Genomic DNA, 27,078 nt, shown 5'->3' on the forward strand with positions numbered 1-27,078 from the left:
TAATTTCAAAGCCAGATATCATACACAAAAGAAGCCTTAGCATAAAAAGCAATAATGCAAGTGGCCAAAATATGTAGCAAAAATACAGTCCTCACTGACTGCAATGACTAAGGCTCACTAGCTCCGCTAAGAGCCAAAAACATTAGACGTTAACATATTAGTGGGCCTGCAGTGATGGGCTTTTGGTCTGAGGACCCGTCTTATATCTAACACGGGTATTTGTTAGGGGGAAATAAAACTAAATAATTATAAAACATTAGACGTTAACATATCAGTGGGCCTGCAGTGATGGGCTTTTGGTCTGAGGACCCGTCTTATATCTAACACGGGTATTTGTTAGGGGGAAATAAAACTAAATAATAAAACATTAGATGTTAACATACCAGTGGGCCTGTAGTGATGGGCTTTCGGCCCGAGGACCTGATCTAACACTGGTTTTTGGTATCTCTAAGGGGAAATAAACTTAAATAATAAAATTCAGATGTTTACATATCAGCGGGCCTGCAGTGATGGGCTTTTGGTCCGAGGACGTGCCTTCAGTGGCGTAACCAGCGGGGGGGCTGGAGCCCCCCCAATTTGAACCCTTGCCCCCTGTTTGCCCCCCACCAAATGAAAAAGTTAAAGTAGGCCTACTTCTGAGAGTTATTAATTAACCTCATATCTGGTCATTTTAACCTTAAAAAACACAAATTTGTGCGCGCTTCGCGCACATTTATTCCACTTTTTTACCATATGTCACCAGTTTAGCTTCAATATGCCAAAACTTTTCACAAGATTTGTACCATACACTTCTTTTGTCGCCAAAAGGTGCTGGATTCCTGCCCCCTCATTTATTATGTTTGCCCCCGCTTGCCCCCCCCAAATGAAAATGTCTAGTTACGCCACTGCGTGCCTTACATCTAACACGGGCCTTTGGCATCTCTTAGGGGAAATAAACTTAAATAATAAAACATAAGACATTAACATATCAGTGGGCCTCCAGTGATGGGTTTTTGGTCTGAGGAGGACCTGACCTATAGACGAATCTGACGAGCCACATTCCTACACCTCACTGGCGGCCATAGTTTACCGCTCCCGTGACGAGGTGCAAGTGCTATGCGCTCCGATGCGCTCGCGATATTGGGTGTCTTGGATCGCAATCCAAACAGAGTAAGCTAGTTTGGCGCGGATGGCCCCCAGCTATGGCCGACTTAATCCTGACTATCACTTGGCTCGTCAGATTCGTCTATATCTGGCACTGGTATTTGTTAGGGGGAAATAAACTTAAATAATAAACATTAGATGTTAACATATCAGTTGCCTGCAGTGCTGGGCTTTTGGTCCGAGGACCTGCCCTATATCTAACACTGGTATTTGTTGGGGGGAAATAAACTTAAATAATAAACATTAGACGTTAACATATCAGTTGCCTGCAGTGCTGGGCTTTTGGCCTGAGGGCCTGCCCTATATCTAGCACTGGTATTTGTTACGAGGAAATAAACTTAAATAATAAACATTAGACGTTAACATATCAGTTGCCTGCAGTGATGGGCTTTTGGCCTGAGGACCTGCCTTATTTCCAGCATTGGTCTTTGGTATTTCTTAGGGGAAATAAACTTAATCAACATTAGACGTCAACATATCAGTTGCCTGCAGTGATGGGCTGTTGGTCTGAAGATCTGTCTTATATCTAACAGTCTTGTCTGTGTTATATCTTAGGAGAAATGAACTTCAATAATAAACTTAAGACATTAACATATCAACAGGCCTCCAGTGATGAGCTTTTAGCCTGAGGACCTGCCTTATATCTAACACTGGTCTTTGGTATCTATATGTATTAGGGGAAATAATTGTAAAGAAAGAATAAATAAAAGACACAAAACTAATATCACATAAACGAAGCGGACTTTGCATTCATTTTCAAAATTTTAATTGGTTTCATGATCATTCTAAAAATCCACATACAGGAATTGTGTTGGTTTCTTATGCTTGTGCTGGACTAACCATGGTCAAGGCACTGCTGGACAGGGTATCAAATTGGCTGTAAATATCTAAGAATTTCCTATAATATGGGCATCTAAATTGCTCTGAAAATCACAGAAAAGGTATCAAATTCCTTTCTACCAGACCTGAAGGGGTAGTAAATCTTTTAGTGATTTTAATTTCTTTATCACCAGAAAATGTTGTTCTTTTAAATAATTTTCGTCCCATTGAGGGTTATCTAAGCACAAGCATGGGAGTTTAACTAAGATCCCAGAAACCACTCCCTTTAGACAATACCTTTTTTTAAAAAACCCTTCAGAAACAAGACTTTTATTTTAAATCACATTGTTATGACTGCTATTTCAAACACTTCAAGACTTGATGGATTCGATGTGATATCACTGGTCGATTTCAAATAAGAATCTGATGCAGCATTAAGGCTAGTCGGAGCAGTGCCTGATCTAGTAGTGTTTGTGCTCAAATATTGAGAAAAATAAAGCCCACACTCATTAATAAAAGACTCCTGGTCTTCTGTTGTCTCTGCTTATCCTGGGACTCACTTTGTCTGTACTTCCTGTCACTTCAAGTTTGGTAGTGCTTTTACATCATTTTGCTGCATGTGTGCGGACAAACCACCCTTGTATGGTTAACACAGGCGATTCAAAATTGCAACCAGCGAAAGAGGCAACTATGTCACTACCAAACTCCAGGTGTCACACAGTAGGTGACAATGCATAACTGGCTTTTCCACATTATATCCATGCATCCCCTGCAAAAGACATGACCTTAATCTTCCACAAAGGGAGTGTGAATTTCAAATGGGGTTACCTGAATGGGTGACTCCATTTGAAATCTACACCCCTCATATCTTCCATAGGGGGTGTATGGGTTTCAACTGGAATAGCCCATTATGCACAAATCACAACAACATATAATAGCATATCATGATTGGTCCGTTTCAAAGACTTCTTCAAGAGTCTGTGCATTGAATGTGACATCTGGTCTTCTCTCCTCCCTGCCCATCTTGGCTGCCACTTTATCTTGGTATTTACTGGACATCATCTTCTTCAGCTCACGTCGTTGCTAATGTTGAGAAACAAAAAGAAATGGGAAAGGAAAGAGATATAATTATCAAGTTTATATTTAGAGAATAAAGGTATTATTTTTAGCTCCTGTTAAGCATCTATTGTCTCTTCATACACTCCTTTATCAAAGCAGCCAATCAGAAAAGCTGTTAGAAAAGTAAGCGGTGTGCATTGATTGTGTATAATGTGCACTTTGTGTACTATGCACAGTGTTTCACATGAGTTCGCGTCACATAGGATTGATTCATTTGCCAGGCAGGTTGATGCATTTATATTTGGTTCTATTTTCCAACATATTTACTGAACATTTGTTATAAAAACAGCAAAAAGCATGTTTTTTTCTTCTCGTGTATGAAATAGGTTAATAAACATGTATTACTTGTTGCTTTAGATGCATCAACATCAGCGCACATGCATTATTTTGTCTAATTTCTCTCCCCACAAGTAACACACGTTCATTAACCTATAAATATAACACGGGTGACATCATTATGTTAAGTAAAACAATGAGGTTTCGCCATGTTGTTTTACGTCAAAAATAATGATGTCGTCCGTATTATATGAGACGATAGATGCACAACAGCGGCTAAAATAATACCTTTTATCAGCTTATAAAGCATACAGAAGTTTACCCAAATCAAAGTATGTCCCCTCCTTTTCTGCCTGCCATACTTCAAAAAGCCTTTATAATTATAACATGATGAGATTCAACATAATTTCACTGTGAATAAGGATACAGGCTGTATCAAAATGATGATATAGGTACCCATCAGTTTGATTATATATTAGACTGCCACTGCTACCTTATTTATAGATAAATGTTATAAAAGGTCACAAAACTATAAATCCTGGGCATTTCAAATCCAATTTCAGCGACAGGATTGTCAAAAAACATCACATATCACGGTTGTTTGATGGGATCATTTATTAGTTTTTCAAACAAAACATCATGTATAACCAACTTTTAGGCTTAAACACCTAAAAGTGATATCATGCTAATGTATACAGATGCTTTTGAGTCGTTCTCAACTTTAATTTCCCCTCTTTTACAAAATTATTCATTTTTATAGTATTTTTGAAGCTTTTTTGGATATAAAATGTATGTATTAATGCGCAAATTGGTGGTGCTATTTAGTTACTGGAAATTACCCTTTTAAGCTTTTAATACAAATAATTCCTTTTGTTGTTTGATAAAAATATGTTTATAAAATGTCCTTGTTGCTTGTTCCACCTATTCCAGCTATTTTAATGGCGGTATTAATCACCTAACCCTTGCAAATAAAGAAATATGATTTAGGGTAAATAGCGCCATCTATAGTTTGCATTTAGTTAATAATGAAGCCAATTCTATATACGAAGAGCTTGTTTCCAAAAGGCGCTAAATCCATATTAGTGAAATGGGAGAAAATCATCGTTTTTTAAATTAAAAGCCTTATTGGTATTTATTCATTTATTTTTTGGTTTTAAATGTTAGTTCTCATGTCAGTAACTACAAAAACACCAATTTTTGAGATCCTGATTATAATATTTAATTGTAAGTATTCTTTTATTAAACAGCTTGAAGTGGATTTAGCGCCTTTTGGAAACAAAATATCCAATAACCGTGGATTTAGCGCCTTTTGGAAACAAAATATTCAATGATATTCAAAATAATTTGCTATATTAAACGAAATACACACAAATATTTTTTTATAAAGCAAACTGCACTTTATTTCAACAATGTAATGATATTTATTCACCAAAAGCTTGAAAATGTGAAAAAATTGTGCAAATTTTTTTCAAAAAAAATTTTCAACGAAAATTCGGTCAAATCATGCAATTTTACACGCAAAATGTTGTCTGTGCTTGCTGGCGGTGTACTAGTGTATGTACATGTTGAAATTCTAAACTTTTGTGATTAAATTTTGATCAATAGTTGCCTTGTCAACAGGAGAATAGTCCTATGCAATTTTAGTCTTTAATTTCCTACTGAGCACGGTGATTGGTCGAATGGATTTAGCGCCTTTTGGAAAAAAACTGAAATGGAGTTAGCGCCTTTTGGAAAAAAAAAAAGTCAAAATTCTGGCCCACCCTGTAATGGGATTAAGCTCCTTTTGGAAAAAATAGTTTGATTCCGTGAAACTAATGCCGTAACACTATACATTGGTACCAATAACTCAATTTTTTCCAAAAGTGGATTTAGCGCCTTTTGGAACCAAGCTCTTACATCAAACAGCCGTGATATAGAGACGACAGTCCAGTTAAGTTGTCCGAAGATATGAGACACTTTTTTTTTCATTTTCAGCCTATTTCACAAGTTGGCCTCAAATGACCTTTGACCTTAGTGTGTGACCTTGAACTGTCACATAAAAGTTCCTATAGTGTAGCTATGGCCAAAAATTGGATTTGAACTGTTCATGCAAGTCCAGATTTTTAATTTTCAGCCTATAGATTTACAAGTTGACCTCTAATGATCTGTGACCTCAGAATGTGACCTTGGATATCACCAATACATGAAGTCATAATGCAGCTATTGCCCAAATTTGGTTGCAATAGGATTTAAACTCTTCATACAAGACCAAATTTTAACCAAAAGCCATACATAATTGTTGACAGGCAAAACACACACTGATGGACGTACAACTCATGATGCCATAAGCTTTTTCTTTCGGAAGACACAGGGCCGGATTTACCATCCCCAAATTTTGGGGGCCCCCAAATTGCCCTGTGCAGTGTCCATCTTCCATTTTAGCCGAAAAACACATGTGTTGGGCCAAATCAGGGTACAAAAATTGCAAAATTTTGCGCGCTTCGCGCGCACTGCCTGTTATAGGCCTATAGCAAAATTCAGCTTCAATTTGGGCTAAAATAATTTAAAATTGAATTTTTGCGCACGCTTCGCGCGCAAATTTCCTAGTAAAGTCTAAAAACTTGGCTACTTGAGTGCACATGCCTTCCTGACGGTGCGTTTGGGGGCCTCCCAATTTTGGCCTGGCCCAGGGCCCCCAAAAAGGTAAATCCGGCCCTGGGAAGACATAAAAATTATGTTCACATTAATATATCCATTTGAATCCACACACCCTGTATGGAAGACATGACCATAATCTTCATTCCAAATATATGCACAATATTACCAAGTGAATCATGAGAAATAATAATTGGGAACACAATTGGTATCCCTTTAATACCTACACAATAAACTGAATCTAAACAAAAGGGGAATTCCCGATTTGAATAAACGTGATGAGTTGGCAAGTTAAAATATTGAAATAATAGGAACCAGTTTATTTTCAGAATTTTAAAAATAGCAACCAGTTTATTTTTGGAATTTTAAAATTTCATTGATTATTAATCTGATATTATAACTTTACTAAAAGGAAAGCAATAAAAGAAAGAGAGTTTAAATTATCTGAAACTTTAAAATAATACACCTTTTCCATGTATACTATTTTATTTTGTCCAAAAGATCTGAACTAAAGATGCGAAGATTACTATTGCAGTGAAAATAATAAACTGGGAAATTCCAAATTCAAAGTCAGATTATCACGGCTGATTGAGCAATTATTGTTTATGTTAACTATGATTTGGTCACAAACAGACAGGTCTATGTATAGCCTCAATATCAAAGACACCTTCTTAAGATGAACACAAAATTCAACCAACCCACAGATAACCTGTCACAATGCCACTTGGGGATGAGTTTCTGATGCCTGGAATTACTGAATTTGGGTGACAGGGTTGCCATATACATGTATGCACCTAATCCACACAATTGGGCTAGAATTGAGATGCCAAGGTCATGGGTTTGTCACCCAACAAGGAGATCTACAACACTGAAGTCTAGATTCATGTATATTGTATAGCTCAATTGCAAAATATCACACCTAGATCGAAACCAAAATACTGTAAGTTTTGGATTTGGGGAATATTTTGTCAACAGAACATTGTTTTGTAACAATCAGATTTGTTTAGGCAAAACTTGTCTTCAAACTTCAATATGTACCGTACATACCCCAGCAATGGACCAGATTGGTTAAGTTTACGATAAGGAAGTAGAAAGTACATACAACTTTTGGGTTCAACTTCAACGTATCCATTCGAGGTAAGTGTGTGCATGTGAAATAATCCAACATAATAATGGTGATTGAATAACTACATTTCAAAAAGCATTTTCCCCCTACATGTAAATCTTTCTTTTATTTTTGAAATATATTACACAGGTCACAGGTCATTGAACTTGGACTTATACTGGTATACCTTTAAAATAGTAAAATCAAATATCTTACTGTGTTTTCAAATCCTAAGGAAAGATAATTTTCAATTACCTAGGCAACCGATTACCTGGTGAAAGTGAGCTATATTGTACAGTACTTGCTACACCGCAAAAAATTGATAATAAGCATACGAGTTGCTTGGACACAAACAAATTTTAAGGATAGTTTGTTAAAACTTTTAATTTTTTTTTTCTTTTAATTTACAAATATCTGTGTATGTGCCTATTAACGAGTTGATCGGACAAGAACAAATTTTGAGGGTAGTTTAAAAAAAAAATGAAAAAGTTTAACAAACTACCCTAATTTTTTTTCTTGTTTGAACAACTCGTTAATAGGCACATATGCTTATTATCAAATTTTTACGGCATGTGATCCTCAGCAACTTTTTCTTTGTTAAGCATGCTTGACAGTTTGTTTCTTTTCAGCTAATAATTTTGAATGCCAGACAAGATACATAACGTAATAGCCAGGGCCGTTCCTAGGGATTTTGCCACCCTAGGCAAAGCCTCTCCCTACCATCCCACCAAAGGATACCAAAAAGTGATAAGGGGGGTTACCCCCTTGAAAACTCATCAGTTTTGACCTATTTGTACTGCCCATTTTTTCTTCTTTTTATCCGCCCTCATTTTTTCTTCCCTTTTCTTTCTCCATTCCCATTTTTTTTTTTTCTCGCCCCTCTGCATTTGCCACCCTAGGCGACCGCCTTACCTAGCCTAATGGTCGGAACGGCCCTGGTGTTTGCATCTCTTGGTCCAATTTCCAAGGAGGGTCTTATAAAGCAAATTCTTAATACTGTTTAACATTTTACTTTTAAATCCAGATGCATCAAGATGGGTGCTTCAGTTACTAAACTAGATACGGGCAATATTGACTTAAAAGAATGCATTGGAGAAGGTGGATTTGGATCTGTCCGACGTGTCAAATTTAAAAAGCCCTACAAAGGATACACAGAAGCTGCCGGCAAAACAGTAGTTCATGAGTTTGCAAGCAAAGAGGTTGAAGTAATGAGCAAACTTTATCATCCAAACATAGTGAAGTTACTTGGGATTTGTGAAAACCTAGGTGCTAAACTCATTGTAATGGAATATGCACCTAATGGTTCATTGCATGATTACCTAAAAGATCCAACGAAGCCTCTTCCATATGAGCTGCAAAAAAAGTGGGCAAAAGAATCGGCACTTGCAATCAAATATCTCCACGGACATGACTTCCTGCACAGGGACATTAAGCCCCAAAACTGCCTTCTCTTTCAAGACAACCTCTTGAAGTTGTGCGATTTTGGTCTTGCACGTGAGATAGAAAAGTCGCAGACAACATCCAGCCGGAAAGGAACCTACCGCTACATGGCACCAGAAATTCATGTGGGCAATAAGCATGGAAGGGCTATCTACTCAAAACCAGCTGATATATGGGCTTATGGGATGCTACTACTAGCTATCTGCACAAGGAAACCACCATTTCAGCGATTGGAATGGCACAGGGTAGTCTTTGAAGTTGGCAATGGAGCCAAGCCATCAATACCTGAAGGCTGTCCCAAAGATCTGTCAGATATCATGCAGCAGTGCCGGAATGTTGATCCTAAACTAAGGCCTACAATTACATCCATTGCAATGGGTATGTAGAGTAATTACTTTATTACGATATTTTCAAGAAAGATATTATAATACTTGTGATTTTATTTAACAAGGAGTGGATTTATAATTAAAAACGATTGAACCCTGGCAATAAACACGCTCACGCTTTTCTAGCAATGTGCCAGAAGGCTTTTGCAAAGCATACGCAGTAATTAAAGTGCGCGTTTGACAGGTGAACGTAAACACAACATGCACTTTGTGGGTAGAACCTCATTTTGAGACGACCGTGCAAGGGTGAATGGTGGTCGTTCTCACCAACTTTCATGAACCTGCAACGATCTATGGCAATTTGACCCCGTTGCTACAGTGGTCGTCCCCACCAAATTTCTTGAACCTGCAACAGTCCATGGCGATGGAATGAAGGATTAATTGATAACATGAGAAAACAGGAATTTCTAGTATATAATGTTGTCACTCTGTGCACACCAAATATGCTATTAGTGCCGGTAAACAATAAATCTTATATATTTCACTTTCTCTTTCCCTAGCATTGGGTGCTTGTCGCAAGAGAGAATACCATCCAGAACATCAAGGGAAACAACTTGGGTGCTGTCACACTGCCTGCTGTCCAAATGGAGATATGGTCATGGCTTCTTGGGAAAAACTCTATCTCATAGACGGCGATGGGAAATGCAAAATGCCGCTGATATCAACTGAAACCGACGCTGACAGGAACATTAACTGTGTTTATAACATAAGTGTATCGCCGCTAGGATACATCTTTGTTGTAAGTTATTCATGTAGATATGTCCATGTGTTTACCGTAGAAGGGAAATACCTCCACTGCTTCACACCTGATGGTGATTCCAACACGTCTTTTAAGACCAAGTGTCTTGCCATAGATAGAGAAGGTCGGTTGTTGGTGGGTGATAGGGAGATGAATACCATCACAATCCATACATGTCAAGATGGTAAGATGGTCAATAAGATCAACTGCTCAAAAATTGGCAAGAATGCAAGCATGATTGTCAATAGTAAGAATCAAATCCTGATTCATTCCAATCCAGTGTATAACACAGCGCGCTACAGTACAGTGGTAGCAATCGATTACTCAGACAATGAGGTGTTCAGCTTCACACCCAAGATAGATGAGGACGTTTCAGGTCGACATGTACGCCCATGTGGGATAGTGTGCGATGACAACGATAACATTTACGTCGCAATGTTGATAGATGTACAAGGTGTAGTTGTATTTGACACAGGTCACATTCACAAGTACAGCCCCACGGGTGAATTCCTACAGTGCATTGCCAGAGGACTGTTCCATCCCTGCGATTTGTCCATGACGCCTGATGGATCACTGCTGGTCGCTAACGAGAAATCAATACTAAAATACACCCTGTAGTTTCAGCAACAAATACTGTAAAAGGGGATATATTCGCGAGCAGTTATTTTTGGCGATTAGGAGAAAAAGAGGCATTTTCGCGAATGTTATTGCTAAGTCCTGCCCTATACTTGTAATACATATTTGTATATATTCGCGAGGTGTTATTTTCGTGATTGGAGCTCCAATCACGAAATTCGCAAAAATTAAACCCCACAAAAGTTTCCCTTTTACAGTATCTCATGATCATGATGGTGCAAATATCCATTAGATATCTTGTCAGTTTTGTATGTGGACAAAATTGATGTGTACCAATCATTTTGATACAGCCTGTATACTAACCACAACTGATGTTGATAGTAAAAGAGACATACCGGCATATTACGTGACACATACCGTATTTCCTCGATTAGATCGCCCCTTCTATTAAACGCCCCCACCATTTTTTGCAACCAAGATGTTTAAAAACTGCTGACATTTTCATGCTATCTTGTGTAGTAAGCTTACCAAGGTGCACACATGATCGCTAATGGCGTTGGTAGTTGGCGAAAGTCTGATCGTAAACTCGGAAGTGAACCGGAAGTCATTGATCTTAAGTTCATCATTTCAGCCTGAATTTTAAGCTTATCTAATGATTTTAACAGGAATTATCGTTCTAAAAATGACCTCTAATAAACGCCTAAATGCAACACTCTCTGGGGTGTTTAATTGAGGAAATATGGCAATGCGGATTCTCATACAGTAATGGACCACCAAAACTTCCTTCAAATATCTTAATGAGGTTGAGAGGAAAGAGACTTATCATATTAGGCGACACATGTGGATTCACATATAATACTGGACCACCAAAACTTCCTCCAAATATCTTAACAAGGTTGAGAACAATAAGACTTACCATATTTCGGAATGCATAATGTGGATTCTCATATAGTACTGGACCACCAAAACTTCCACCAAATATCTTAATGAGGATGAGACACAGAATTAGAGAAGGAGAACCGGGACTCCCTATACCGCCATATGCAATTGCGCCTTGAGTTATGGGGAGAAAATTGGGGGTATTCGGATCCTTGCCGATGGTGCGCGGAGATGAACGAAAACAATTCTGCTTCTCATCTGAAGCGTCTTGGTACTCGTGTGCAGGTCGCATCAAGTGCGTCTATCAAATGCGCCCATCATCCATGTCGCGCTTGCATGACTACGAATGCCTCAAGTGCATTTCGAGGGAAACTGAATACCCCCAATTTCAAGATGTTGGATTGAGTCCCGATTCTCCTTCTTGAGAGCAAAGAGACTTACCATATTAGGTGACACATAATGTGGATTCTCATACAGTACTGGTCCACCAAAACTTCCTCCAAATATCTTAATGAGGTTGAGGGCAAATCTGGGACCTATCTCAGCTAAGGAAGCATCTTCTTCTATAATCTGTTTCAATTAAGACATTAGATTTAGTTTGAATGTATGGATTGGAATAATTAAGATTATAAAAATGTATTAAAGGCATTAAAAGAGGCTTCTGCACCTTCAAGAAAATACAATATACATGTAAGGTAGCATTTACACAAAACATTTGCCATGACCAGATCAGAAAATTAAAAATTGAAAATCAGAAAAAAATAAAGCTTATTTGATCAAAACCTCTTGTTTCTCATGCATTTCTTTTAATATTTTACCAAAAAAATGTTCATTCAAATTTGGAGTAGTTTGTATTTTTAAATGTATATTTTATCAATTGACAGGGTAATTAAGGGAACTGAAATGAGCGTTTTGAGCGTTTCGACAGCATTTTTTGTGGGACATGAGAGCACATCAGACATATCGAATTGCATTCTGAATATGAAGAATGTCTTTCTGATATCAAATAATTTTCATTTTATGACAAATTATTAAAATTTGATATTTTTCACATTTTGGAGATATAACAGTCCTCGAAGTAAATTTTATAAATTTAATGATATAGTCTTAAAGTGTATGTAGCTGGGAGGAAAAGCCGACGATCAATTGAAAATTTTGACCTTTCATATTGAAGATATGGATTTTTTCCCAAAAGACCAATTTTTTTTTTTTGTGTTTTGGGAAAAAAAATCCATATCTTCAATACGAAAGGTCAAAATTTTCAATTGATCGTCAGCTTTTCATCCCACCTACATGCACCTTAGGTAGAAATCATCAGATTTATAAATTTTACTTGAGTACTGTTAAATATCAAAAATATCAATTTTAATGATTTGCCATAAAATGTGTATTATTGCAATTTCAAAAATCAAAATTATTTGATATCAGAAGGCCATTCTTCAGTATTCAGAATGCAATTCGATATGTCTGATGTGCTCTAATGTCCCACAATAAATACTGTCCAAACGTTCATACCGCACCCCTTAAGTTGACAGGCAAATTTGGTTATTCCAGTTGAAATCCACACACCCCCTATGGAAGACATGACCTTAATATTCTACTCAGGAGGTGTAGATTTCAAATGGAGTCACCCATTCAGGTAACCTTATTTAAAATTCACACTCCCTGTGATGAAGATTAAGGTCATGTCTTCCATAGGGGGTGTATGGAATTCATCTGGAATAGCCCATCCCATCACAATAATAACTAGTTTAAGACACAAAAAAGGTAAAAGATGGCTGCCACACCTAGGTTTCATTATCATTGAGGTATAGGACTTTTTATTTTTTCGGAGGAGAGCAGGTAGGACAACTACTTGATTATATTTCTACATGTTCATACTACATACTCTGAAAATTTTACAAAATTCGCACGAGTCCGTTTTTTAAAAATCACATTTTTGTTCCTAAAATGGGGGTTATAGCGCCCTCAACGGGCACTCTCTCCATAGGACTATATGTAAAGACCAGTATAGACAAATGGCCCTAAAATAAAAAGCGGACTCGTCTGCAATTTCCTCCAATTTTGCATATGATGTAGATTTAACATCTGGAATGTAATGCAAGTGATGTCGTTGCTGCTCTTCTAAATTCATTTTTAAAATGTCCGCCCCAGACCAAGGTGGCCAGTCAGATTATTTGTATGATTCATTATTTCATGTTGCAATGGTTTGGATATGCTCTGCTTCAGTGCATTGCATTTGTTGTTAATTTTTATGCGCTTTATGAGAACTATGTATGTATGTGTATCTCAAGAACAACCTATTGAGCTATAGTGCAAGAATTGTTAAACTGATAGTTTAGTTTCTTAATATTACTGTTTGTCCAGGGGGAGGGTACTTTTATAAGTTCCAGGGTAACCAAGTGATCATGAGTTCCAGGGGTTCAAAAGGAGACCCCATACGTCCCACTAGAAATTTCATTTGAAAGAACACAGCTTTCAACAGCTGTACGCACACACAGGAAATCATCACACAGTGTATGCAGAGAATCATCACGATGTGGTGAAATTATTCTAACAATGTTGCTGATTGTTCCAATTGATAATGAAAACTTCTTTTTGACCAATCAGCAGGTATTTCTCATGGGGTAAAGTTACCTGATAATTTCTAAACCATATCCTGTTGTCAAGGACAGAGAATGTGTAGACCTTATCTGAGAATGGCTGACTCTTTGGATGCAGGTATGGTACGGAAAACATCTGAAATTCAACAAAATACAATCAATTAAAGATACTCCAAATAACGTTCTGCAAATAGTTCATAAAGATTATCAGTAAAATAAGAATTCTTTTATACAAATCCAAAATTTGGGTTGATGGTACGTACCTCAATGACAGTTTTGTGCTAAGACTTACCACTTCTCAAATTGACTGACACATCAACGATGTGCAGGGATTGATCAGTCAATTTGAGAAAGTGTGTAGTCTTAGCATGAAACCGTCACTGAGATATGTAACATCAACCTAAATTTTGACTTTGTATAAAAGAATTCTGAAATAACTACAAATAAAGTGTTGGTGACTTAACAATTTATTCTTCTGACAACTGTGATATATTCAAATCATTTTGCATCAATACAACACAATCCTAGCACAGCTCCTCTCAACACTTTTTGAGATTATCAATACAATCTTACAGCTCCCCATAACACCTGGGTGGGGTGAAGCAATCAAGATTAAACACTTTGCCTAACTACCTCAGTTGATTTTGATTTTTTTTCCTGGAATGAATCAATACTACTTGCCAAGAGGGGCATAAAATGTAATATCCTTTCCTCTTTTCTCCTCTTCCTATCAATCAATCAATCAATCAATCAATCAACTTTATTTCCATAATCATTCATCTCACCTGTAATAGCAGCTCCTTGAGTACTTGATAATGCGGTTCGGCATCAAACGATTTGTCAAATGACACTATGGGTCGTGACCCCTTCAGACAGTTTCCTGTCATCTTCAGTTCACTCATTGTGTGCACTGCAAGGATAAATGTGATGGTTGAATGAGAGAAGGTCGTAAGTGCATCTGCATTAGGCCAAAAAAAATATTGTTGTGTTGCCCTCAACCGTCCTCAGGGTCGCATTTTTTTTTTTTGAATGATGATTTTTACAGATTTGTTCAAAAACTCAATGTTTTTCACTTAAAATTAATATTTTATTGTAAGACTAGTCTTTAATTGTTGTCTAACAGGTATCCAGAAGTCAAAATTGACAAATGTCCCCTTATTGAACAAGCATTATTTAATATTTGAGGGGATTTTTTAAGGTTTAAAAAAAAAAAAAAAAAAAATCCGACCGTCCTACACTACCAGGTTGCTATTGCTGCCGACCCCAGAGGTACATTGCTGCCCAGCTACTTTTATGGTTACTCTAGAGTGCAGTACTAATCCAGTACCAGTGTGTGTACTCACTGTACTGTACATGTGATTCCGATGTGTGTACTTACCCACATAGGTACTCTGAAGTATCAATAAAGTAGCTGGGCAGCAGTGTACCTCTGGGGTGGCAGAAATTAGGATCTCATAGTGTACTCAGTCTTCTTCACTACGATTTCCTCTGGTCCTAAGGTCCGAGGCATTAACCATGCCAACCAGCAGGGCACACAGAAACCAAAATTATTAACGAATTCTCACTTCCTACCTTTCATCAATCACATGAGGACAAAGTTACAATTACAAAAAACATTTGGCACATCAGCGTACATTTTGAGTACATTTAAAGGTGTACAAATGACCAAAAAATGGATTTACATAATTAGCTCATTAACATGCACATAATTATTGTTGTACTTACTATTTTCAACCAGAAACTTTGCTGATGGCCCATGAGGCGGGTTTGAAATCCTGACAGAAAAAATACACAATAAAAAACTAAATAAAACAAGAAGACTGATAATGTAACATGGAAAAACATTGCATGATCGACCGGAATATTATGGGCTATTTGCGGGGAGGAGATAAGATTGAGTGACCACTTGTAGGTTCAAATTTCAACCTGCATAATAATGAAGCTCCGGTGGCAACATACTTGGCAGTGGGGTTTGACCCCCACCCTTTTTATTTTACCCCCACCCTTTTTATTGAGGCACCCTTTATATTGAAAATTCCTGACCCCCACCACTTTTTACTGAGGCACCCTTTATACTGAAAATTCCTGACCCCACCACTTTTTGCTTTTTCCCCTATTTGTATACATTGATGAAGTCACAGGCAATTTGGTTTGAAGTAAATCAAGTACGGTATGCCAAATTCTGCACCTATATCTCCTAGTAGATGTAAACATGCATCAAATGGAATTTTATCTTGCGATATGGTTTGCTGGCAGTGGTTTGGCACTTATTCTTGTGGTTTGGTACTTATTCTTGGAAACTAGGATGATTTTATCATTCAATGAAAATATATTGTAAGCTGGCACTCCCACCCTTTTTATTTTACTCCCACCCTTTATATCAATCCACCCTTTTTACCAACAAAGTTTAAACCCCCACCCTTTTAAGGATTTTCCAAATTTCCAAGTGGCACCCTTTAAAAAGGGTGCCCTGCCAACAGTGGGCAAAGTGGTTAAGGCACAGGTCTCGTAAATCTGAGGTCCTGGGTTTGATTCCCAGATGGGATCACCTTTTCTATTTGTCTCTTTTATTATTTGTGATGCTGAACCTGATTGAAAATTATGTTTACTTGTAATGTCCTTAATTACACATTTATAAGGGAAAAGGAAATTTGTCTCACATGGGACTTGTGTCAGCAACCTTTTGTAACAAGTGTTTATTCACATTTTGGAAACATCTAGTCTTCTTAAGGATGCACACAGGATTGTTTTGGTGGGAAAATATTTGGACCAAACATGTAAATTAAATGAATGATAAAAATTGCATACTATTTTTCTAGAGTCGTTGCCAACAGCTGTATGTGATTGGATGGCAATCTTATTTCAATATACATAATGTGGCCGGGGGGAATATTGATCAAACCAGATCAAAAAAATAAAAAAATAAATGGAAACAGTTCCCCAAAACGAGCCTGCGGGCAACCTTAAATTGCCTCTTTGCAGTGTCCACGTCTTCTCTCAATACAAGGCTATATACAGTCAGAATTAATAGGTAAATTTTCACGGGAAAATTTTCTGGACACGTGACACCCATGGGCGCAGACATATTAGCATTATGGAATGTGACCCCGAGCACAGCGGTTGTTCTTCCAATGTATTTGAATAGGAAGAATTCCTCCTTTGAGGCAAAATAAGTTACTTTTCACGCAAGTTAATAATGTTATGGTAATACTTTCCGTAGATAAATATTTTTTTCCGTAGATAGATATTTTTAAAATTACGTTTTGATGATTTTGCTAAAAAATTAAGATAACATAATATTCAATAAATTTGCAATGCACAAATTTCTATCAAAATTGCGGTCAAAAATACTATTCCAATTCAAAATTACCAAGACTTGAATAGCGAGTTCACCGCCGGGGGTCAGAGATCAGGTTCGAGGTTACACTCACATTGATAAGCATTGGTCACGTGTCCAGAAAATTTTCCCGTGAAAATTTACCTATTAATGTTGACTGATATATACAATTCAAAGGCTACTCTCTGAGCTACCAATTTGATTATTTTCTTTACTATGTGCTTGTTTCAACTTGGCTTATGACGAGATGAGATGACTGAATGTTTGTGTCTAAAATCTTACCACATGTAAAGATCCATCTTCTTTCTTGCTTCAAAGAAAATAACTTTGTTACAATTCCGCATTTCACACAACTGCAATGAGAATAAAAGCCATATTATAACTGAAATCCAAGCTCGTAAGATTTGTTACTACAATCAGTGTCCTCAACAACAATAGTATGGGGGTGTATGGGAACAATGTTAGTGTGATCATATCCATTCTTGGGCTTGTAAAAATTGAATTATATCTTTCATGGAGTAATAGTAAACTTATGGATATGTAACCAACCTGGGGGAGAGAAGCCCAGTCACTGAAATTTTGGGTCTTGGTACAATGTAAAACAGGGTAATCATCTAAGTTCATTCTTTTCTTTCATATTTTACCTAAAAATGTTTCCAATGGGGTGGTCTGGTTATATCATAGAGATTATGACCAAAGAGTACCGACTATCGTAAATCCACCATATTGGTTTGTTGCTCATGGAGGGCAAATAGTGTACCTCTGGTGTTTTTCAGCAGGAGTCCATCAATACCAGTATCAGCAGTAGATAGCTACTTCATCAATACCAGTATCAGCAGTAGATAGCTACTTCATCAATACCAGTATCAGCAGTAGATAGCTACTTCATCAATACCAGTATCAGCAGTAGATAGCTACTTCATCAATACCAGTATCAGCAGTAGATAGCTACTTCATCAATACCAGTATCAGCAGTAGATAGCTACTTCATCAATACCAGTATCAGCAGTATATAGCTACTTCATCAATACCCGTATCAGCAGTAGATAGCTACTTCATCAATACCAGTATCAGCAGTAGATACCTACTTCATCAATACCAGTATCAGCAGTAGATAGCTACTTCATCAATACCCGTTTCAGCAGTAGATAGCTACTTCATCAATACCAGTATCAGCAGTAGATAGCTACTTCATCAATACCACTATCAGCAGTACCAGTGTTTCGGCAAGAGCCAACAATTGAACAATATTTTGCGTCTTGAATGTTGAATGTTATTAACGTTTGTGCACTCAGCACACATTTGTGGCACAATGTGTTACATGCAGAATGCAAACGACAATACACTTTGAATCAAAGTTTGCCGGTGCATAGCAAAATTATCTGGCGGAGGTACAATATTTGCACTCCATGAGGGACACGCAAACGTGGCGGAGTATGTACTCTTTGGTTCTACATCATTGGGTTATAAAATTTTGGTATTCTTACCTCATTTATATTTTGAAATCCTTGAGATTTATCCATCTTTGAATCTGTAAATAGTAAAAATATTATTGCTTATTAGAAACAAATATACCAGTATCAGCAGAAGAAAGCTACTTCATCATTACCAGTATTAGCAGTAGATAGCTACTTCATCATTACCAGTATTAGCAGTAGATAGCTACTTCATTAATACCAGTATCAGCAGTAGATAGCTACTTCATCAATATCAGTAGTAGATAGCTACTTCATCAATATATCAGTATCAGGGGTAGATAGCTATTTCATCAATATCAGTATCAGCAGTAGATAGCTACTTCATCAATATATCAGTATCAGGGGTAGATAGCTATTTCATCAATATCAGTATCAGTGGTAGATAGCTATTTCATCAGTTTTAGTTCAGCAAGATATAGACTAATCCAATTTCACGCATTCCTACACCTCAATGGCAGCCATAGCTGGGTCCCGTTGGCTCCATCCTACCTAAAATGTGAAATGATACAGCCTTGGTGGGGATTTTAAACTGCATTCTATTGTCTGTGTTACACATAGACAAAAGAATGATGACAGTTTACAATACAATATAAAATAAATTTTAAGCAGCTTCAATCCACCCAATTTGGCAGTCACAATGCCAGTTTGGTGCGGAGGGGACCCAGTAATGGCCGAATGAATTCTGACCATCACTTGGCACATTGGATTTGTCTATAGCCACTTCCCCAATACCAGTATCAGCAGTAGATAGCTACTTTCCCAATATCTGTATCAGTAGTAGAAAGCTACTTCAATACCAGTATCAGCAGTAGATAGCTACTTTCCGAATATCTGTACCAGTAGTAGATAGCTACTTCAATACTAGTATCAGCAGTAGATAGCTACTTTCCCAATATCTGTATCAATAGCAGAGAGCTACTTCAATACCAGTATCAGCAGTAGATAGCTACTTTCCGAATATCTGTACCAGTAGTAGATAGCTACTTCAATACTAGTATCAGCAGTAGATAGCTACTTTCCCAATATCTGTATCAATAGCAGAGAGCTACTTCAATACTAGTATCAGCAGTAGATAGCTACTTTCCCAATATCTGTATCAATAGCAGAGAGCTACTTCAATACCAGTATCAGCAGTAGATAGCTACTTTCCGAATATCTGTACCAGTAGTAGATAGCTACTTCAATACTAGTATCAGCAGTAGATAGCTACTTTCCCAATATCTGTATCAATAGCAGAGAGCTACTTCAATACTAGTATCAGTAGTAGATAGTATAGCTACTTTCCCAATATCTGTATCAGTAGTAGAAAGCTACTATATCAATACCAGTATCAGCAGTAGATAGCTACTTTCCCAATATCTGTATCAATAGCAAAGAGCTACTTCAATACTAGTATCAGCAGTAGATAGCTACTTTCCCAATATCTGTATCAATAGCAAAGAGCTACTTCAATACTAGTATCAGCAGTAGATAGCTACTTTCCCAATATCTGTATCAGTAGTAGAAAGCTACTTCAATACCAGTATCTGCAGTAGATAGCTACTTTCCCAATATCTGTATCAATACCAGAGAGCTACTTCAATACTAGTATCAGCAGTAGATAGCTACTTTCCCAATATCTGTATCAATACCAGAGAGCTACTTCAATACTAGTATCAGCAGTAGATAGCTACTTTCCCAATATCTGTATCAGTAGCAGAGAGCTACTTCAATACCAGTATCAGCAGTAGATAGCTACTTTCCCAATATCTGTACCAGTAGTAGATAGCTACTTCAATACCAGTATCAGCAGTAGATAGCTACTTTCCCAATATCTGTATCAATAGCAAAGAGCTACTTCAATACTAGTATCAGCAGTAGATAGCTACTTTCCCAATATCTGTATCAGTAGTAGAAAGCTACTTCAATACCAGTATCTGCAGTAGATAGCTACTTTCCCAATATCTGTATCAATACCAGAGAGCTACTTCAATACTAGTATCAGCAGTAGATAGCTACTTTCCCAATATCTATATCAGTAGTAGAAAGCTACTTCAATACCAGTATCAGCAGTAGATAGCTACTTTCCCAATATCTGTACCAGTAGTAGATAGCTACTTCAATACCAGTATCTGCAGTAGATAGCTACTTTCCCAATATCTGTATCAATACCAGAGAGCTACTTCAATACCAGTATCAGCAGTAGATAGCTACTTTCCCAATATCTGTACCAGTAGTAGATAGCTACTTCAATACCAGTATCTGCAGTAGATAGCTACTTTCCCAATATCTGTATCAATACCAGAGAGCTACTTCAATACCAGTATCTGCAGTAGATAGCTACTTTCCCAATATCTGTATCAATACCAGAGAGCTACTTCAATACCAGTATCAGCAGTAGATAGCTACTTTCCCAATATCTGTATCAATACCAGAGAGCTACTTCAATACCAGTATTAGCAGTAGATAGCTACTTCCCCAATACCTGTCTCAGTAGTAGAAAGCTACTTCATCAATACCAGCATATAGCCATTTCGCAGTGGGTGGTCTACCATTGCATTTGAATATTAGGAAGAATTTGAAGCAAAATAAGTTACTTGTTGCAAATTAATAATGTTAGGGTACGAGTTTTCATTAATAAACATTTTTTTCCATTGGTAGATGTTTTAATGATATTGAAGAAATTATGACTGCTGAATATTCAAAAAATTTACTATACACACATTTTGGTTGAAATTGTGGCCAAGAATACTATTCCAATTCTTGACCTGAATAGTGAGGGAAGGTTACACTTACACCGATACGCATTGGTCACATGTGCAGTAAATTTACTTGAGAAAATGTATTCTGTATATCGCCGACTGCTTATAATAGGGGCAGGGGTGTTTAAAATGAATTAAGTCTGATGCCCTAGTCTTACCTGCTTTTGAATGAGGCATTAACGTTCTTATATCCTCCATAAGATGCCTGCCTCGAAATGACACCCCTCTTGAAGCGAATACTAAAACACGCTGTTTGTTGGTCCATTTTGCCTACAGGATAAAAACAGGGAAAAAATTATTACTTACAGATAAATTTCATTTTATTAGATATGTCAGGTTCAATGACCACTAGATACGAACCAAATTAGCAGCAACAGTGAATTTCAAAATGGCCGCCATTTTGGTACATGTATGTTGGCTTATTGACTTAAATTATGCACGTATTGCAACTTGAAACTTAAAGTAGGCATATGTACAGGGTTCGCAGGTTTTTGCCGTAGGTGGAAAAAACCGCGGTTTTTACCGCGGTTTTAACCACTTGGCAAAAACAGTTTTTGCCGGCAAAAATGGCAAAAACTAAAAAAGTGAATTATAGTTCAGTTTTTTCATTTTTAATGAGTTACAAAAATAAGTTCCCGAGTGTAACAAGGCCAGATTTTGTAATTATAAGCAATATATTAAGATATTAAGGGGGTACTACACCCATGTGGTAAATTTGTGACTATTTTTGCATTTTTCTCAAAAAATATTTACACACTGGTAACAAAAGTTATGTATATTATTGGGGCAAGGAATCCAATTACTACACTGAAATTTCAGTGACTCAAGACAAGCGGTTCCATATATATGATAAGAAACGAGGTACATCATAGCGGTACCTTATTTTTGATCATAAATAACATACCGCTTGTCTTGGGTCACTGAAATTCCAGTGTAGTAATTGGATTTCTTGCCCCTATAATGTACATAACTTTTGTTACCACTGTGTTCTTAGTTTTTGAGAAAAATGCAAAAATAGACACAAATTTATCGAGGGGTGTAGTACCCCCTTAAAGGCATGCATTTTCATTGCTCAGGTGCGTTTAATCGAAATGTGGCATGTATCACAATTCAAAACTTTTTTAACTTTTTCATTTTAAGGACTTGATGAGACAAAAAATATATGTTGAATGATTCATCAAAAGTTGTGTGTTACTTTTTATGAGCTTTCTGTGTCACTTTTTAATATTTGAGTGACTATATGTGGGTTTTGCCAGTTTTGCCATTTTGCGGTTTAAACCAGGCAAAAACTGGCAAAAACAATTTTTGCCAGGTTTTTGCCACTTTGCCGGCAAAAACAGGTTTTTGCCGGCAAAAACCGAACCCTGCATATGTACCAATTTGGCAGCCATATAACATTTCAAAATGGCTGCCAGCTATATAATCACCGTTATAAAAATCAATATGTTGCTTACAGTAGGCCTATATTCTTGAAGTAAATAAAATTCATCTTGCTATTCCACGATGCGATGCCTTTGTTTACAGCAGTATACATGGACCACATTGTTTGTATGTTGGAATTAGTTGTCATCATCATCATCATCTGAGAATAGTTCCTGATCCATGTTCTCACATTAGAGTATGTGTGCACATGCTCCAGTGCAATATTGAGTTCATTCTTTCTGCAGCTACATTTCATTGTGTTGCATCCTGTAGAACAATTGCATTGAATCATCTTCAGCAATGATTCTGGTGCTGGACTTCTTTTCATCATGAATGGAACAAATTTGTCACCCTGAAGAATATATCTCCAATCAATTGGATGCATAACTTCACTTTTACACATCCACTGCATGACCTATACATGTACCGTATTCGTTCCAATAAGCGCCCATGCCCCAATAAGCGCCCACCCAGCGACTTTGCAACAAACACAATATGAAATTATTAACCGCCCATCCAATGTTGTCAAAATACTTCCAGTAAGCTTACCTGTCGAGTGATTTTACATGCGTGCATGAGGGAAATTGAGCATCAAAAGTATCCAAAATGTTCACCAAAATTAAATGTATAGATATTAAAAATATTTCACAATAACCACCTGCAAATGCCTTTAAAAGGCCAAGTTTGAGCTAATTCTGTCTCAAATTCGTATTTTTTGCCGGCGCGGCAGCAGCCATCTTTATAGTGCGCCCTCAAAAACATTTTGTCAATATAATATTAAATTAAGACACATATGAGGGCGCACTAACTGAGAGTAACTAAATACTTTCAGACGGTGATTGGTGACTAAAAACCAGGTACAAAATAAGCGCCCACCCAAAATGACTTTGATAAGCGCCCAGCGCTTATTGGAATGAATACGGTAGATTCATTCTTTCTGCAGCTACATTTCATTGTGTCGATCAATCTGAATACCACAATATAAAGATTCATTACTACATCCAGTAATGTACTTCTGAACAAGGTTGTCACCAGTGGAACCCACAAAAACGAGTGAAAAATTGATGAAATCAGTAGATTAATGGGTATTTTTCAAGCTTTTGGCGGCCATTTTGATTACGTCACAGTTGGACCCCTCGCCCAAGTTCAATTTTTGTAAACTTTTGATATGTTATTTATTAGACCTTATATTGCAAGAAAATACCAAAAAAGCTTCTGTTGCAATTTTTTTTTGGGTTAGGGGTAGCTGTGTCATATTTTGATCCTACTATGGTGCCCAACATAAAAAACATGACCATGTGTGATTTGCATGTACCGTATTCATTCCAATAAGCGCCCATGCCCCAATAAGCACCCACCCAGGTCCCAGGGTATATTCAATTTGCTAAATGGTACCATTAATGTTGAAGTGACAGATAGATGTTGATATAGTGAAATAGCTGGAGGACTGCACATCCGGTGTAAACTTGCAATACATTTTCTACATCAGAAAAGCTACTAGAATGTCATTGGACCCTTTTATAACGTGGGGAATTCATCTCTAATAATCGCCCCTCGCAAAATATTAGGTAAACCAGGTAAAAAATAAGCACCCACCCAAAATGACTTTGTTCAGCGCCCTGGGCGCTTATTGGAATGAATACGGTACATGTAAAAGAATAGATTCCTATTTAAATGTTTGTTTTCACTGATCACAATATCCCCTTTTAATTTTGAGCCAAACAAATGAGGTATAACGAAGAAAATTGCGATTTGATTCCAGCGCCTACAATGTGTGTACTAGTCTACGCTCGCCGATCATATAATATGCAATACTACAGCATCGCACTTGACGTGTGTACACATAAGCTGACATCCGCGCAGCATGTTAGCAAGCACTAACGGTGAACTCGGAATAAAACCTGGTCTCCCTGGTTTTAATATAAAAGTTAAATTTTACTGTTATATTAAAGCACTTCAGGCCTTAGTCTTTTACGTGGTATTTTAGAACACCACTGGCACTAGGGCATTATAATTATGCAAAAAGTAGATATCCGAGCAGGGTTCACAGTTTGCTCCCAAATAACCGGGTCATCTTTTTTTATGCTGGACCTATTCAGATCCCATTTAGTTGAAATTTGCGGGTCCCAAATTGATTTTTGTGGGTCCAAATTGCACTTATGTACGAAACTGGGTAAAAGACGACTTGCCGCGATCGAACGACTTTCTCATAAAGAACTACTTACTAGTATTACTACCGGTACGGTACCTAATAACATGCTTTACTTTAATCATCTAATTATTTGGTTATTTTGTTATTTGCTCGGTTGAAATACAACTACCGGACTACCGGTACCACAAAAACATTTTGGAGTGATTGCCGAATAGGGTGCAACTCTACTAGTCTTATTACAAGACTGCCCTACCCCTACCGTTAATAATCAGTCATAGACCTTAAGCATCAGCTTGGACAGATGTGTTATCTGGCGTTCCCCAGGGCACGGTGCTAGGACCTTTGCTATTCCTCATATATATCAATGACTTGCCACAAAACATACAGTCTGAAGTCCGGCTCTTTGCCGATGATTGTGTTATCTATAGGCAAATAGTTCACAATCATGACCATGTTCAACTCCAGGATGACTTAAACACACTTGTCAAATGGCAGAATGATTGGCAACTACATTTCAACATCCAAAAATGTTTCGTCATGAGGATCACCCATGCACGGTTGATTGAAATGTTTGATTACAAACTAGGAGACAGCATTTTAGAAGAGACAAAATGCCATCCCTACCTAGGAGTTGAGATTTCCAACAATCTTTCATGGTCAAATCACATCAACCGCAACACATCATCTGCAAACAGACAATTAGGATTTGTTAGAAGGAACTTATACTCTTGCACCAAACAAATCAAACAAAATGCCTGTAGACATGTCACTTGTACGTCCCCACATTGAATATGCCAGTTCAGTGTGGGACCCCACCAAAAGGACCTAAGTAACAAAATTGAGATGGTGCAGCGTCGCGCAGCGCGCTTTGTTATGAATGACCACAAAAGAACTAGTAGTGTCACTAACATGCTGAAGGAGCTGGATTGGTGTTCTCTTAAAGATCAGTAGAACAGCCAATAGGTTAACCATCCTCCACAAGGCTAGAGAGGGTCTCCTGCCCCTACCGGTCGACGACCTCCTTCTGCCGGTCCAACGTCCTTCTAGGCACTCCCATCAGAACTCATATCAAATTATAACAGCAAATAAGGACTGCTACAAGTACTCGTTCTGGCCAAGGACAGTACAAGACTGGAACAAACTACCCTACCACATCACCACGATACAAGACTCAAAAGAATTCAAGAATCAAGCAACCAACCACCTAAAGCAACTACAATAAATAGCATTCCGCATGTGCACAACCATTTCCTGTTCGTCTGGCTTCACCTGAAGCGTTGAGCAGTATTGCTACAGATACAGATACATCATATTTCGAGATGCGGCACCAAATTGGTGTCGTATGACCTTTGACATTCTTTTGTGGCGAGTGACATGGTCTTTAAATTCATGCCGAGTGTCCTTGACAGGCGTGACTAGTCTATGCTTGAGTGGTCATGAAAGAATTCAAAAGATAACCTCTGCCCCAATATAAATCCCGAGCTATTGTCTGAAACTGCTCCTCAGAAGATGTATCATAAGAACTCAGTCTTCAAATGATAGTCATGTAACGACCAAAAGATAAATGACTGACTATCATGCATTGAAGACTGAGTTCCGCAGTCTAATTAATAATATAAATATCATGTCTCATGATCATGATAATATGATGATAGGAAATTGTCATGATTGTGGAAAATAATTAATACGCGCTGGACGATAAAGCAGTATCATGTATGCTGCCATAATTTGTTAAAGGAATTCTGCAAAAAATTATAATAGCTTTTACAAATGTTAAAGGCTTAAACTTAAACTAACATTCATGACTAGTATTGAAGTCTGAACTAACTCAACATGCTCAAACTTCAAAGTGAGTAAGCTTACCTCTTTTTTCTCAACTTCAACTTTTTGCTTCTTTTTCTTCTCTACCTTGCCTGTGGAAACTTTCTTGAACTTATTGGGCCTACTAGTTCTTTTTCGCCTCCTTTTCCCCTCATTATCACCACCACCATTTTGTGCTTTTCTCTTCGGCATAATTTCAGGTTTTCCAGGTTCTTCTTGATCACTGGATACAACAAGCAGATGGAAGACTTTTATTTTTGTCGACAAGGTCACACACGTGGAGATTTACTTCCGGTTTATACTCTAGTAAATTGCAAAGGTCACATAACTTGCCCTTAAAAATCAGCTGTCTTCATTGACAAGAACATTAAATTTAGAGCTTTTTATGCACCTAGAAGCTAATTAACC

General features: G+C 37.4%; 2 protein-coding genes across 2 annotated transcripts; one reads left to right on the forward strand and one right to left on the reverse strand.

The window, feature by feature from the left end:
* Nucleotides 1-1,867: 1,867 nt before the first annotated feature.
* On the reverse strand, nucleotides 1,868-26,927 carry LOC140141084 (ribosome biogenesis protein BRX1 homolog). Its single transcript, XM_072162859.1, has 9 exons — nucleotides 26,713-26,927; nucleotides 21,434-21,545; nucleotides 18,544-18,587; nucleotides 17,339-17,409; nucleotides 15,445-15,494; nucleotides 14,505-14,629; nucleotides 13,754-13,855; nucleotides 11,558-11,686; nucleotides 1,868-3,045 (listed from the first exon to the last, which is right to left on the reverse strand). The coding sequence occupies exons 1-9, from the start codon at nucleotides 26,860-26,862 to the stop codon at nucleotides 2,905-2,907; spliced, it is 924 nt and encodes a 307-aa protein (XP_072018960.1). The 5' UTR covers nucleotides 26,863-26,927; the 3' UTR covers nucleotides 1,868-2,904.
* Nucleotides 6,562-11,052, forward strand: LOC140141083 (mitogen-activated protein kinase kinase kinase 7-like). The gene is made up of 3 exons (XM_072162858.1): nucleotides 6,562-7,128; nucleotides 8,121-8,914; nucleotides 9,423-11,052. Exons 2-3 carry the CDS (start codon nucleotides 8,131-8,133, stop codon nucleotides 10,277-10,279), a joined length of 1,641 nt encoding a protein of 546 aa, XP_072018959.1. The 5' UTR covers nucleotides 6,562-7,128; nucleotides 8,121-8,130; the 3' UTR covers nucleotides 10,280-11,052.
* Nucleotides 26,928-27,078: the final 151 nt, after the last annotated feature.

The sequence above is a fragment of the Amphiura filiformis genome, chromosome 19, assembly GCF_039555335.1.
Source record: "Amphiura filiformis chromosome 19, Afil_fr2py, whole genome shotgun sequence".
Taxonomy (NCBI): domain Eukaryota; kingdom Metazoa; phylum Echinodermata; class Ophiuroidea; order Amphilepidida; family Amphiuridae; genus Amphiura; species Amphiura filiformis.